The sequence below is a fragment of the Neomonachus schauinslandi genome, chromosome 3 (genome assembly GCF_002201575.2).
Source record: "Neomonachus schauinslandi chromosome 3, ASM220157v2, whole genome shotgun sequence".
In the NCBI taxonomy this organism is placed as follows: domain Eukaryota; kingdom Metazoa; phylum Chordata; class Mammalia; order Carnivora; family Phocidae; genus Neomonachus; species Neomonachus schauinslandi.
This window is the reverse complement of record NC_058405.1, coordinates 554,880-569,462: the sequence shown is the minus strand read 5'-3', so window position 1 is coordinate 569,462 and position 14,583 is coordinate 554,880. Positions and strand designations below refer to the sequence as shown.

The following is a 14,583-nucleotide window of genomic DNA, read 5'->3' as shown; positions in this document are numbered from 1 at the left end:
GAAGGGATACTATTTCTTTTTTTTTTTTTAAAGATTTATTTATTTATTTGAGAGAGAGAGAATGAGAGAGAGCACATGAGAGGGGGGAGGGTCAGAGGGAGAAGCAGACTCCCCGCCGAGCAGGGAGCCCGACGCGGGACTCGATCCCGGGACTCCAGGATCATGGCCTGAGCCGAAGGCAGTCGCCTAACCGACTGAGCCACCCAGGCGCCCCATGACTTTTATTTTTTAAAAAGTAGCATGCGGTGCGGTGGGACCCAGACTGCCTGAGCCCCCTTGCAGGTAGCCTGAGGGATGGGGAGTTTCTCCATCTGTGTTTCCTACTTCTGCTTAACGCACTTGAGGTGAACACACTTGAGGTCACACTGTACATAAAATTTTGGTGTTTTTTTTTTAAGATTTTATTTAAGCAAGAGAGAGAGCACGAGCTGGGGAGAGGGGAGCGGCAGAGGGAGAGGGAGAAGCAGATCCCCTGCGGGGCTCGATCCCAGGACCCTGGGATCATGATCTGAGCCGAAGGCAGATGCTTCACCGACTGGCCAGGCGCCCCCTCTTTTCACTTTACTATTTATTGTATGTATTTTTTCTGTGTTTCTGAAGTTTTATTATTTAAATCAAAACATATTAGCCTTTGACCTAGCTATCTCCCAAAGCAGAATTATATCGTCCCTGGGTATTTCTCTTAGTTTTTTAAAGATTAGTGTAAGATAATTTCTGTATTAAGTATTGACAAAACAATGGTTTTATTAACTTTCACGTCATATTATATGTTATATATATTACCTTATCAGTTTTAGATATTAATAGATGTTTAATTCCTTGAAATAAGAGGTAGATTAGTAGTCTGTAGATTCAACAAAATGCATTGATCTGCAAAAGGGTGATGCGGTGCTCTGTGGCCGTCTTGCACTCCAGGGTTCTGTGACTCGGGTGAGGCTCCCGGCCTGCACCGTGAGATGGACTGGCCACGGGGTCGTCACTGAAGTCCTTTGTGGGGTGTCTGGCCCGGGTCAGGTTTGGGCGGAGATGAGCCCAGTTTTTAACTGTAACCCTCCTGCTGTGTGTGTGTGTGTGTGGAGGTCAGTCTTTGGGATGCTGAGCACTGGTTATTCCAAGAGACAGGATTTGGGTATTGATTCGAGTTTTGGAGACTTGCATCAGGTTTATAACAAGGCAGGTAAATTCACTACCATTTCAGAAAAAAAACCAGTGTAGAAACTGGCATTATTTTATGAAGGCACAATAATTTCTTGGGAAGTTAGGTTGTTCCTGCGTATAGGAAAAGATGCAATTTGAAGCAGCTTTATGGCTAAATTTTTTTACCCTTTCTGCCTTTTTTGCTGGGCTGGATTTCACAGATGTGAAGTTCCTTTGTCAAAGAGCCTAACGTTTAATAGTTTTTATCGTATGATGTTACTAAATACTAGTAGAAAACATACGCGTAGGGTTGTGTGTAAAGAAAAGCGTTTCTTGGCGCCCCAGCTCTGGCCTGTGGTAGGGGTGGGTGCCGTACACTGGGGGCTCCCCTCTGTGTTGCCCGATGAGAGCCGTGCTCGTGAGTCAGCCCACGCCCCAAACCCCCTCTTTTTCGAGTCTAGAACAGCAGTGTCTCCTGGGTAGTTCTGTCCTTCTGTGTCCTGTCATGTTGAGGCAGGCGGCTGGAGGCCTTCCAGTTGAGTAGCAGAGAGGATGCTGAGCGTGGGGCTTCTCCTGGGGTGACCCCGAACCCCTGTGTGCTTGTGGGAAGTGTCTGGCTCGAATCTGGAGGATCTCTGTTGAGCTTTAAATTCTAGACTGGTATCCCTTTAGTATCTGTTGTTTCTTAGGATACATTTTCTTGCTGCTCAAATACTACGAAATCACAATGAGTTTTGATGACAACCATCTGAGCAGATTATACATCGGGGCGGACGTGTGCATCTTGTGGGTATGGGCTGTCACCTGCCGGTGCCCCAAGACGGTGTCTGACCCACTCTGCCAGGTGCTGGGAGGTGGCTGAACCCAGAAGTTTTTCCTCAGGATCCCGGCTTTTAGAATCTCTCTGTTCTAGGCCATGGCCTTGCCTGAGGCGCTGTTGACATTTGGGGCCAGATGACTCTCTCGAGCGCGCTGCCATGTGCCTTGTGAGCTGTTAGCGGCACCTTGGGGCTCAGATGCTAGTAGGCCCCCTGCAGGCGTGATGGAGATGGTTAGATGTCCCCTGTCGAGACTCCCAGGGGCACAGTGGCAGCGTAGACGGGTTCCAGACACCCGTCTGAAGACAGAGTGTAGGGCGGAGCGGCCTGCTTCCCAACAGCACCCCGTCCTGCAGCTCCGCCTCCCTGTGCCCATGGGCTCCACCCTGCCAGCCCCACAGCCTTTCAGCAAGTGCCATTTCGCCAGACGGTAGACAGCTGTGGGGTCTTTGGAGTGCAGGTTGCAGAGCAGCTGTGTGAGGCTCACCTGTCTCAGCTCAAGTTTCCTGAGCTCTGCCCTGGGGCCAGAGGAGCTGAGGGTGGGGCCTGGGTGTCATTGACACATGCATGACAGCATCACGCATCAGTCACACGCACACACCCAACACCTGCATGCGCATGCACAGCCACACACATACAGCAGGTGCACATGTGTGCACACACACCACAGACCCAGCAGTGCATACATGCGCACACACACAACCACACACATACAGCACATGCACACGTGTGCACATACACCAGACCCAACAGTGCATACATGTGCACACACACAACCACACAGCACGTGCACACGTGTGCACACACACCACAGACCCAGCAGTGCATACATGCGCACACACACAACCACACAGCACGTGCACACGTGTGCACACACAGCACAGACCCAGCACGTGCATACATGTGCACACACACCACACATACAGCACGTGCACATGTGTGCACACACACCACAGACCCAGCAGTGCATACATGTGAACACACACAACCACACAGCACGTGCACACATGTGCACACAGCCACACACATACAGCACGTGCACATGTGTGCACACACAGCACAGACCCAGCACGTGCACATGTGTGCACACAACCAGACACAGCACTTGCACACGTGTGCACACAACCAGACACAGCACTTGTACACGTGTGCACACAGCCAGACACAGCACTTGCACACGTGTGCACACAGCACAGACCCAGCACGTGCATACATGTGCATACACATGCGTATGTACCTCGCTGGGCACCTCCCATGCACTGCTATCTGGGGAGCCTTGCTTTGGAGGGTCCTCTGTCCTTTCCTGGGGCCCCTTTTCCTAACCTGCCCCCCCCCTTGGAGATCAAGGGCGTCCCAAGTACAAGGCCTGGAAGAAGGAGCTGTGGTTTTGCAGCTTGAGCACGTGGGGTTGTGTGTGTGACGTAGTCCCCGACCCCGTGGCTGCTGGCGTTGCCTTGTTTCAGTTGTTCTGTGTCGTGGAGGCTGGGCTCAGGCGGAGTGCTGGGGTCGCTGGTGCAGGCGTGGGGCTCCCCACTCTGCCTGACCGCCCTGTCTCGCCTCGTCCTCACAGTGACCTGACCAATGGTGCGGACGGCATGCTGGCCACGAGCTCCAGTGGGTCCCAGTACAGCGGCTCCCGGGTGGAGACCCCCGTGTCCTACGTCGGGGAGGACGAGGAGGAGGACGACGACTTCAATGAGAACGAGGAGGAGGACTGACGCCCGCCCGCGGCCCGCCCTCGCGGTCTGCGTCGGGAGAGACTGCTTCTGCCGTGGCCGTCTCTTTCCTTTCGGCCTCCTTCCTGGGCGCTGGCCGTGAGCTGTGGCCCGGCCTTGCGTGCGGCTCCGGCCCGCAGGCGAGGGCTGTGTTCCGCGGGGTCTCGGGTGAGCTGTGGTGCGCTTCCACGTCAGCGGCGACACAGGGCCTTTCTCCACTGTCTGGGATTTAGTTTTCACGTCTGTTTCTCGTTCAGAGTTCACTTGCTCCCTCCTTGCTGCGTGCGCCGGAGCAGGGGCGCTCCGTCCCTGCCGCCCGAGTGCTCGGTTGTGCGCCTGGGCACCGCGTGTCCGCCGCGTGTCGGGAGCGGTGCAGCTGCTGGGGGCGAGCGGCCCCCTCCGATGCCGTCGCGTCTCGGGGCGTCCGGGGCCCGGCGAGTGGCGGGCTCTACTCTTCAGCGTCCAGCGCCATTAACTGTATCGTGACTTTATTTTCCCTTAAATTATATTGACTGTGTGATTCCATCGAGTTTATACTTCTTTTTTCTCTATGTTGCAGCAGATTGCGAAGTTCTTGTTTTTGTTTTGTTTGGTCGAATTTCCTGCCGTGCCGGTGCAGCCGTGAGAGCGGTGGAAGGCTCGGGCGCGCGTGCTCGTGGGGGTCCGCCTGATTTCTCACAGGCGGGCGTGGACTCTCGTGTCCGTGTTTACAGGCCCACACGTCTGTCATCTGAGGACACGAACGGAAACAAACGTCGTCTTTGTTTCGTGAGCATCTTCTTGTAATCTATGATGAAGTTGACATTAAATAGAGAGAATGTTCTAACAGTTTTTTAACTCAGAATTTGTCAATCATTTTTAATAGTTCTTTTTTTATAAAAAGAAAAAGGAATTTCAGGACAGGCAGTAGTCCCTTTTAAAATTTATTCACAAAGAACCATTAACCGCACAGTTGCTGTCAGCTGCCTGTTCTAAACAATAGTCTTTTTATTGAAACACAAATAAACTTTTCTGTAATATTTTATGGAATATAAAGAGACTTTAATTGTTTGACTTGTTTAACTTGGCACTGTTAGTTTTTATTAATAAAACGCGCATGGGCATTTTAAACAAGCTCTGTGTTCCTCTAATTCAGGATTCTTGTCCACAAGTTACTTTATCTTCTGTGTCAGTCTTGCTTCTCGCTGAGCGAGGGGTGGTTGCCAGGCCAGAGGGGGGCCCGGTGGCCACGCCAAAGCGCTCCTGCCCTCCCGTGCCCGCCCCGCGGACAGCGGCCCCCACCTTCCTCCTGAGCCCTGGGGTTGAGACTGATTCCGGGGGTTTGACTTTCAGGAGTAAGGTTGTAAGGTAAGAAAGGACAGCACAGTGTCGTATGAACGTGGGAGACAGTAGGCCTCGGAGGGGCGTCCGCTGTGCCGTGGAGAAGTGACGGCTGGTCCTTTCTTGCCACTTGTGACTCACTGTCCTTAGGGCAGCAGGAACTGGAGGGCGGGGGGCCAGCGATGGCGGCCGGCGAGTTCTGCTGCTCACTGGCCACTGTGTGCCCGCAGGCCTGAGGCGGCCTCCCTGCAGGACCCATTGAGGTGACGCGGGCAGGCAGCTGGCTCCCGGGGGTGTGACTCTGCCTATCCTCGGGGGTCTGAGGTTTCCCACCCTCAGCTGTGTGTCGCTCTGCGGGCGGCAACGTTGTGCTGGTGCTTGTGTGGGATCAGGTCACTAGGTCTCACGGTGGCCGGGCTGGAGGGGATGCTCCGGGAGAGCAGGTTTGTTTGATCAGAATGCTCTCATTCCGGGATTTTGCACAGGGGCTGGAGTGATCTGCCCGTCTGTCCCTGGGTGTTGGAGGGCGGGCTCGTATCTGTGGCTTCCTCTGGGGCTTGGACCCCACCCCATGCGTGATGCCCTCACGCCTCACCCGCTCACCTCCTGCAGCTGCGCGAGTTCTCGGGGGCAGCCCCGCTCCAGCCTCGTCTGAATTTCCCTGACGGGGGTATGAAACTTTCAGAAGATTTTTAAAGAGCGTGATTTTGTTGTTGTATTTTCCCCTTATCAGAAAAGACATGATTGTTTTACATAGAATAAGAATGACTTTAATGTTTTATTTTTACAGTTTAGGAATTCCGTTCTTTAAGAGCAAACTTTCAGAATGCCCGTTCTCGTAACTCAGTGTTCTCTGAGAGCGTGAGCAGTCTTCACGTTGATGTGGGTACCGGGAGTTCATCGATGTTAGAAAAACGAAGGTATAGTGAGGAATGTGAAGTTGGCCTGGAACGATCTTTAGGGTCTTGTTAGTCGGGTCGCTGTTGCCTCGGGGTTATCACGTTGGTCCAGCGTCGTTATCATAGCTACAGATTCAGGGTCAAAGAGCAGGAAGGATTTAGTGAGAGGCCGCTGACTCTGCGCTAAGCGCTGGGGGCGCAGGTTCCTGCCTGCCGTTCCCGGGCTGGCCGCAGAGCGTTGCGAGGTCTGGCGGGGAGCAACGGCAGCTGGGTCTGCGGTCGGCGGGGCCCGCGGGGCAGGCCGGCCCCCCGTCTACTGCTGAATGTTGAGCTTGAACTCCACTTTCCCTTCGAAGGGGTCGTGGGGGTTGTCGAACGTCACGTGGTCTGCCAGGATCTTGCACACGATGAGAACTTCCGTGTTTCTGGGGACGTTGAGAAGCTTCGCGGCGACCAGAGGGTTGTGGTAGTGGGGCTGGGGCACGTGTGAGAAGATGGGGGGAGGAGAGCGTCAGAGACTGTGCGGCCGGGACCAGTCGGCCGGCTCAGAGACGGTCGGCCCACCTGCCTGGCCCACCCACAGCTGTCGTGCACACGCTTGGCCGCGTGCGGGCGCTCCCTCTCTCCGTGAGGAACGAGGAGAGCCGGTCTGGGGTAGGGAGATAGCACCAGTGACAAATTCGAGTTCAAATTATATTTGATGAAAATTAGTATGAAAACAGGAAAACAGAGATTTGGAGGATGTGCTTTAAAATGGGTATATGGTTGTCTGAAAGGATTTGGGAAACTCTGGGAAAGTGAAAGCATTGGGCTTGATATTTGTGTTTTGCAGGAGAGCTGTGTGTTTTCAGGTGGGGAAACACCCAGAGGGCTACACAGTCACCGTTGTTTCATCTGTGTAACTGAAATGTTGAGGGCTTTCCTTTTGCCAGTCATTGCTAAATTTGAGACGATTCTGCGGCTGGGGAACGAGAAGCAAACCTACCTGCGCTTTCTTCCCGTAGTAGGGGAAGTAGTGGAGGCTGAAGGTGCCGTTGGGCGGGTAGTACTCCACCTGCAGGGGCCGGGCATCCTTGTGCTGGTCCTGGGGGCGAGCGGGGAGACCACGGCTTGTGTGAGGCGGCGTCTGGGAGCGCGGGCGCGTGTCTGTGCGTGTCTGCCTGTGTCCGCATGTGTGCGGATTGCCCCGTGGACAGCTGGGGCTTGTCCGAGCACAGATGGGGGGCCCTTTGTGTCTGTTAAAGGCTCAAGTCAGCCCACACGTGCGGTCGAGCGGCGCAGAAGGACACAGAACGAGGCAGAGCCTCACCCCACGGCGAGGTGGGCTCTGGGGGGTGGGCGCTGCTGCTAACAGCAGGGAGCCTTCGGTCCGGAAAACAAAGCGTTAGAAAATAGGCCATGAAGACACATTGGATTTTTTGGTGTTATGATTTAAAACTGGTTTTGAGAAATTCATGCCAGCTCTTAGCAGGTTTTTCCAAATTGCCACCAAATACGTGGAAGGGTGTTAGTGATACACTGTCCCCGATGCTCCTTGAAGCAGAACAGTGGAGAGATAACAGTTCTTCTTCCTAGGTTTTTGCTCCCTGCGGTAAAGCTGCTCTAAGTGATGGTTCGTGTGGCCGTGAGGGGGACTTAGGGGGAGCGGCTGTGGTGCGGCCATGCACTCACCAGGAAGGTGCAGTCCACTCCGGGCGCCGTGCTGTTGCTGGGGAGGAAGTTCACGATCTGCAAGGAGAGGGCGTCCTGGTAGCTCTCCCCCTGGCTGCGTGCGTGAGCGGCCCGTCCAAGCTGGGGGTCCGGCCGGCACCTCCTTCAGAGCCAGAGCCCCGCCCCACATGGTCTTGGCTGCCGGCACGTGGCAGGGCTGGACGGGAGGCTCCGAGCCGTGGCCGCCCCTCTCTGGCGCTCCGCGGTGCCCACCTTGCTGCTCCCACGTCACGCTCTCTTGGCCTCTTGGGTCCCGGCCCTGGTGTGTGCCTGCTTGTGCCTGGCGCCCTCCCCACACACCTGCCCTGGTGTGCACGGCTCCCCCCCCGCCAGGCAGGGTCGAGACCCCGCGGGGACCCAGGAGTGTGTGCCATTCACAGATGTGTGGCTTCCCTAGGGCTCTCGGGAAGGAAGCTTCTTAGTGCTGCACGCTTGCTGGCCAACACGGAGCAGAGATCCCCCCAGCCTCTTGCCCTCCTTGGCCTCCAGTGGGATGTCCCCCTGCCCCGCACCCCAAGGCTGGATGGACCATGCCCTCCTGTGGTTTGCTTGCATTGGCCTGTTCAGTCTCCCTCGTGCCCAGCAGAGGGTCCCTGGCCCAGAGTGAGAACCTCTGCTTGGGATGGTTCCCAGCTGTCCTCGTGGCACCTGACAGCCCGGCTGCTGTCAAGCTTTTGTGTGCACATGGCCGCCCTGAGCAGCCCGGACTGTGCTGCTCAGTGTCCAGGTGCTGCAGAGCATGAAGTCAGGGCTGTGTCTGAGCTGTGCTCAGGTTGTATTTGGGGAGAGGTCAGCTCCTGAGCCAACATGACAGGTGCATGCTGAGCAAAGGTGCAGGGTAGGAGGGGCTGCGGTGTGTGTCTCGGCCCTGCCAGCCCAGACCCCTGCACAGGGATGCATGGGGTCACACGAGGACCAGGCACCCTGGCCCCTCCAGGCCACGGCTGGGTCAGGGGTCTGCAGCTCCTCCGCACTCACCCTGTTCATCTTAATGATAAAGCACGGCTTTCCTTCCGCGAAGCCGAAGTTGGGGTCCGTCAGGCCTGAGCAGTTTTGCAGCATGTCTGCCATGAACTTGCAGGAGAACTTGGTGTGGTTTGGGGCCTGGAAGCTTTCCTGGAAGAAGTACTTCTCAGAGGTGCAGTTGATGCTGTCCTCCTGGGACGCTGGCGAGTAGCCTGCCGGGACAGACTGCGCCTGTGGGTGCCGACCTCCAACCACAGCCACCTGGGGCTGGCGGGAGGGTGGTGAAGCCCACGGCCCTCCATGAAATTGTCTTAGGAGAGGGAAGAAGAGGCGGGAAGCGTGTTAAACGTCACCTGCCAAGAAGTCATGGAGCGTGTGCACGAGGCCCACCCAGGTCCTGTTGTCAGAGACGTTGTAGGAGATGTCCAGGCCTTTCTCCCCGTAGACATCCGGCCTCAAGGTCACCCCTGGAGAGAGAGCACGACACATCTTATTCCGTTCCCCCCAAAGTGTTGGCCACATCCCAGCTGCTTGCTGTGGAGGTGGGTTGCGTGCAGGGCTGGCCCGGCCCGGCGGCCAAGCGTGGGATGCTGTGGTCCCTCCTGGGCCTGGGTCCTCGAGGGCCCCTGGGTGAGGAGGCTGTGGCCAGGTGTTCTTTGGGGCAGGGAGCACCAGCTCAGCGGGAACCCGCCCACCCGGGGGGCCGCACCGGCAGCCAGTCAGGACCGCGTTGCTAAATGAAGTTGTGTTTGAATGCATATTTGAAAGCTCTTTACTGGTTTTGGTCAAGTCCGAAAGCAATCGGACAACGTGTTAATTGTACAAGAAAAGACGCACACGTGTGGAGTCAGAACAGCTGCATGTCTGGTGGGCATCCTCACTTCTGTTCACACAAAGATGCGCAAACCCGTGTCATCAATTAGATAAATGGAATCCTACCACTCAGGTCCTACTTGACTCTTCCTTTTTCTTTTTCCTTTCTTTTTTTCTTTTTTTAAGATTTTATTCATTTATTTGACAGAGACACAGCGAGAGAGGGAACACAAGCAGGGGGAGTGGGAGAGGGAGAAGCAGGCTCCCCACCGAGCAGGGAGCCCGACACGGGGCTCGATCCCAGGACCCTGGGATCATGACCTGAGCCGAAGGCAGGCGCTTAACGACTGAGCCACCCAGGCGCCCCTGATTCTTCCGTTTTCCAATGCCGTTGTCATCAAGCACATCATCGTCACGCTGACTCACCTCCTTCCGTCCACAAATACCGTCGTGTTTTGCCGTGTGAATGTTCCGCAGTTTACGAAGCCAGACCCGTTGATGTGACTTTTTAAATAAGTGAGCTAGTATTCTCTTGTTTCATGGATGCTGTCGAAGTCACAGCTGTATGTGGTTTAAAAATAAAGACCTCGAGGGGATTTGACCCAGGGGAGAAAGTGGGTACCCGTCACGAGTGCCCACTCCGTGTGTGTTCTACAGCTGCTTCCCGTGGTCTCAGGGCTTGCTCATCCGCGTCAGTGGCGGCTGTCGCCATCTTCCGGCCTCCCCCGCCCCTTCCACCCACTGGGTTGTGGACAGATTATAGGGTGGTTGCATCCTGAGATTTGTGATGGACTGTGTTCTGCTCTGAAACTACATTGAAACCTCCATGGCTATCTGTTGGTTGGCTCTAAAAATGACACCCAGTAAAGCACTTGGGTGTTGTGATCAGTGATCAGGGTGTTCACTGAAGACCCCGGCAGAAGAGCTGGACCTGCCTGAGGAAACACACCCGCCCGGCCCCAGTGTCTGAGCCCCCCGTCTCAGAGACTTGCATTTTCCTTTCCTCTCCTGGGGAAGTGTGGGGCTGCTGTTGGGCATCTCTGCGGTTATGGCTTCCTTGGAAAGTATTGAGGACGTGTGGGTGATAACCGTTCTGAGTAACCGTGCCGGAGAGTGTGTTTTCCTCCCTGATTCCTCTGTCCCTTCCTCCACCCCAGCTCCCTCCTGCCCTTGTTTGCTTTGTGCAGGCAGCTGGGGTAGGCCGCCGTCCCCAGGACCGAGGAGGTGCTGCCTCTCCGTCTCAGGCCCTGGGTCCTGTTGTTACCGGTGACCTCTCCTCTCGGTGCCGACCCTCAAACGGGACGAGAGACAAGCTGCTCTTAGAGAAAACTGCTCTGAGGACGTGTGGTTACAGAAGTGATCCTCCCACTGTGCTCAGGGATGTCCAGTGGAAAGCAGAAGCCCTTTCCTTCCCACAGACCCTCTGTTCCTCATCTCCCTGCTGGCTCGAACGTCCTCCCAGACGTGTTCCCTGTGTGTTTCCCAGCATATAAGGTAAGTGAGGTCAAGACTGGCTCTATTACTAAATCTGTTTTAATAATTAAGACTAACCCTAAGTCAGACCATAATCTGGGGCCACCGTCCTCAAAAGAGGGTGAGGGGCTGTCCACACCTGGTGTGCCCCTTCAGGACCCTGGGGCTGCCAGCGGGAACGGCCCCTCAGGCTGCCTCTCTGGGCTTTGTTCTGCAGGGACCCGGCATTGCCCCGACGCATGGGGTCCTGGTGTCCAGGCGCGAGCCCCGGCCCCGTTACCTGGTGACTTAAGCTGGTCTTGGTAGTCGGGCGTGTAGGGGTCGAGCGTACACATCAGCGTGTAAATGCACAGAGCGAAGACTCCGGTCATCACCACGTAGAAAGCCGCGTAATACAGGCTGATCCACACTGTGGGGAGAGGCAGGTGAGACGCAGCCGACCTGCGGGACCCCGCGCGAGGCTCACTGTTTCACCGTCTTAGGGAGGGACTCGGTGGTGTTTGCAGAATGCAACCATCACTTCTGTCAAGTTCCAGAATGTTCTCATCACCCAAGAGATGCTCCATACCCCTTAACTTAAAAGTCTGTAAAAATCGTAAGTTTTAGGAACATAGCTTTAAAAATGCTCTTGTCAAATCTAGGGCTGAACCTTTGGGGCTGCCCCTCTGATGTTCCCACTTCGTAGGCATCTGCTGTCAGTGGCCATTAGAGCCAAAATGGGCTTTTGGGGTCATCTGGTGAGGGAGGTGTGGCCTGGCCAGAAGCCCTGGCAGGGCCTGGGTCCTGGGCGCCTGGACTGCTGGTGGGTGGTCCTGTGCATGTCCTCAGAGCGGCGCCTCCCTGCTGCCCCTGCCGTCCCCGCCGCCTCCCCACCCCCCATCCCTCGCCGTCCCCACCGTCCCCGTCCTTGCCGTCCCCCGCCGTCCCCTGCCGTCCCCCGCTGCCCCCTCTTCCCCTGCCGTCCCCCGCCGTCCCCCACCGGGCACGTACCCCACCGGGACAGTGTGCGGCCCAGCATCTGCCCCGTGTCTGGGTTCCAGCAATAGTGCTGGAATTCCTCCATCCGCTGGCTGCATGACTTTTTCTCCTGCAGCGCTGCCATCCTGCAGAATGGGGGTGCTGCCCACAGCCAGCCCGAGAGGAGAAGGGTGGCCTCTGGGTTTTATAGTCTCCTCCCCCGGAGGTCAGAGGCACTGTGGAGACAGGCTCCAGGGAAAGCACCAAGGCGTTGTTGATCACACCTTGCTATCCAAACAGCGGCTATCAGATGCCTCCCCCCTTGTCGCCTCCCTCCCCTCCGCTCGGGCTGCCCTTGGCCATGTCCTTGTCTGTCCTGATACCGAGCAAGGAGGACTTTGGTGCAGGAGCAGCAGTTCCTCAGCTCTGCTCCTTTCACTTCCGTCAGGGGCAAAGATGTGAGGAGTGCAGGGTGGGTCCGACCCTGGCACGGTGCCCGAGATGGTCCTGGTCTGAGCTGATGGGGGTGGCGACCCAGGGGGCTCCCGCCACTCTCGTTCCTGCCGGTTATCACTTGCTGGGGAACATGTCTGACAGTGAAGACAGGGCCACATGCTAAAGGGGCCAGAGGCTCTGTTCTAGACGAGAGGGTTCAGAGGGTTCCCATCTTCACCTCCCATCACTTCTGATGCTTAGTGGATGGTGCTGTCCTCTGAGATCTGTTGTTGGGGTGTGGCTGGGGCCCTTTATGACTACTTTGTGTCTATGAGGAACTCACGTACAGTCTAGAGGTACTTTCTAAAAATTGAAAGCACGCCAGTCCCTGGCATCTTGCTGACATGCAGTTCTGACCCAGTGGAGAGCCACTGGGCCCAGGGGCTCCTGGTGAGCTGTGTGGGTGGCTTTAGGACCCCAGCAGTGTCCAGGCGGGGCACGCTTGGCCTGGCAGCACCTCCGCGTCTGCTGGGTGCCTTGGATTCTCTGACACCTGTCCCACCACCAAGTTTCTAAGGGAGCTGACCTGCCAGATGGCCTGAGTGCCCAGACAGCTGCAAGCCCTGCAGACCATCTTTTTTTTTTTTTTTTTAAGATTTTATTTATTTGCGAGAGAGAGAATGAGAGACAGAGAGCATGAGAGAGAGGAGGGTCAGAGGGAGAAGCAGACTCCCTGCTGAGCAGGGAGCCCGATGTGGGACTCGATCCCGGGACTCCAGGATCATGACCTGAGCCGAAGGCAGTCGCTTAACCAACTGAGCCACCCAGGCGCCCCAACCCTGCAGACCATCTTGATGAATGGCCAGAATCAAGAGACCTTGGCAGTTTATGTAGCGGGCCCATGAAGAAGAATAATGAAAAATGCTCTTGTAATTGTTCTGCCTTATTTTCCTTAGGATGATTTAGTTTTTTAGCAAAACAAGCACCCGAAGATTCAGAGGGAATAGCATCATTTTAGCTTGGACTCATAACTTTTTAATGAACCAATTCTGCGTGTTTTCCGCAACACTGTTTTCATTCACAACTTTGGAATTTTATTTTATTTTTATTTTTATTTTTTTTTAAGATTTTATTTATTTATTCGACACTCAGAGAGAAAGCACAAGTAGGCAGAGAGGCAGGCAGAGAGAGAGAGAGAAGCAGGCTCCCCGCTGAGCAGGGAGCCCGATGTGGGACTCGATCCCGGGACTCCAGGATCATGACCTGAGCCGAAGGCAGTCGCTTAACCAACTGAGCCACCCAGGCGCCCCACAACTTTGGAATTTTAGGTCAGTAAGACACAGAGGGGCATTAGGCTGCAGTCTAATTGCCCACAGTCTGTGGGCCTTGGACCCCAATTGCTGGGGCCTGAAGATACAGTGCAGCAAATGTTGCTCGCAGAATAAATGCCACCCTCGTCTGGAAGGTGTAGACACACCCTTGAAATGTGTAAGACATGAATTCTTTCTAGAAGTCATTGAATGAAATCTTCCACGTTCAGTGGAAGCACATGAAAGTATGTGCTGAACTGCGCATGTTATCAAAATGACCTCTGGATGTGTGCCTGTGGGGGGAGAGGCAGGGAGAGAGCAGCCTCCCTGCACATCATGCTCTGAGCATGTAGGACAGGTATCCCATAGAGAGCAGGCTCCAGCAATGTGGGGAGCCCAGACTTCTCCCCCACCTGGCAGTAGTGAGGTGGGGCCCACCCCCTTCTGCTGCTGGAGTAGAGTCAGAGAAGGCCAGCTAAAACCAAAGGATTATATAATAGGAAAATTTCCAGGTTTCAACTGATAATCATGCATCAGACCAAAAATCTGGAAGATTTCAAAGTGAATTAAGACAATCAATAGATGCCAATACCAAGGTGACAGGGATGTTGGAATCAGAGATTTTAAGGCAGTTATGATAAAAATGCTTGAGTGAGCAATTGTAAACATGCTTGAAACATGAAAAAAGCCTCAACAAAGAGAAAGTTAAAGAACCAATGGAGATTTTAAGTTCAAAAAATATAGTGAAAATAAGCTCAGCAAATGGATTCAACTGCATAGCGAGGGGACAGAGAAAAGAATCAGTGACACGGAAGAAAAAATAATAGACCTGATCTGAACAGTAGGAAGTAGATTCAGAAAAACATGTGCCGTGCCTCAGGGATCTGGGGGACTGTAATGAAGATGTGATATCTGTGTTGTCAGAGCTCTGGAAGGAGAGAAGAAAGAGGGCAGGGCTGGAAACTCCCCAAACTTGGCAAAAGACATAAACCTGCAAGTTCAAGAAGCTGGTTGAAACCCAAATAGGATA

At 54.9% G+C, this 14,583-nt stretch overlaps 2 protein-coding genes across 2 annotated transcripts in view; one reads left to right on the top strand and one right to left on the bottom strand.

The window, feature by feature from the left end:
• TFDP1 (transcription factor Dp-1) overlaps positions 1-4,776 on the top strand; it is a 41,372-nt gene extending 36,596 nt beyond the window's left edge. Inside the window, exon 11 of the mRNA XM_021695945.1 lies at positions 3,526-4,776. Coding sequence (XP_021551620.1) covers positions 3,526-3,673 — 148 coding nt within the window. The 3' untranslated portion in view covers positions 3,674-4,776. The remainder of the gene's footprint in view (positions 1-3,525) is intronic.
• Positions 4,777-6,201: 1,425 nt separating this feature from the next.
• ATP4B (ATPase H+/K+ transporting subunit beta) lies at positions 6,202-11,954 on the bottom strand. The gene is made up of 7 exons (XM_021696025.2): positions 11,842-11,954; positions 11,132-11,260; positions 8,919-9,032; positions 8,578-8,777; positions 7,561-7,617; positions 6,875-6,973; positions 6,202-6,364 (listed from the first exon to the last, which is right to left on the bottom strand). Exons 1-7 carry the CDS (start codon positions 11,951-11,953, stop codon positions 6,203-6,205), a joined length of 873 nt encoding a protein of 290 aa, XP_021551700.1. The 5' UTR covers position 11,954; the 3' UTR covers position 6,202.
• Positions 11,955-14,583: the final 2,629 nt, after the last annotated feature.

Excerpts from the sequence above, each read along its gene's own strand:
- ATP4B (XM_021696025.2), bottom strand. The coding sequence starts at position 11,953 with ATGGCAGCGCTGCAGGAGAAAAAGTCATGCAGCCAGCGGATGGAGGAA. Across the intron at positions 6,974-7,560 it reads GAGTGGACTGCACCTTCCTG|GACCAGCACAAGGATGCCCG; the intron begins GTGAGTGCATGG and ends GCTCGCCCCCAG. Across the intron at positions 6,365-6,874 it reads ACTACGGGAAGAAAGCGCAG|CCCCACTACCACAACCCTCT; the intron begins GTAGGTTTGCTT and ends CACGTGCCCCAG.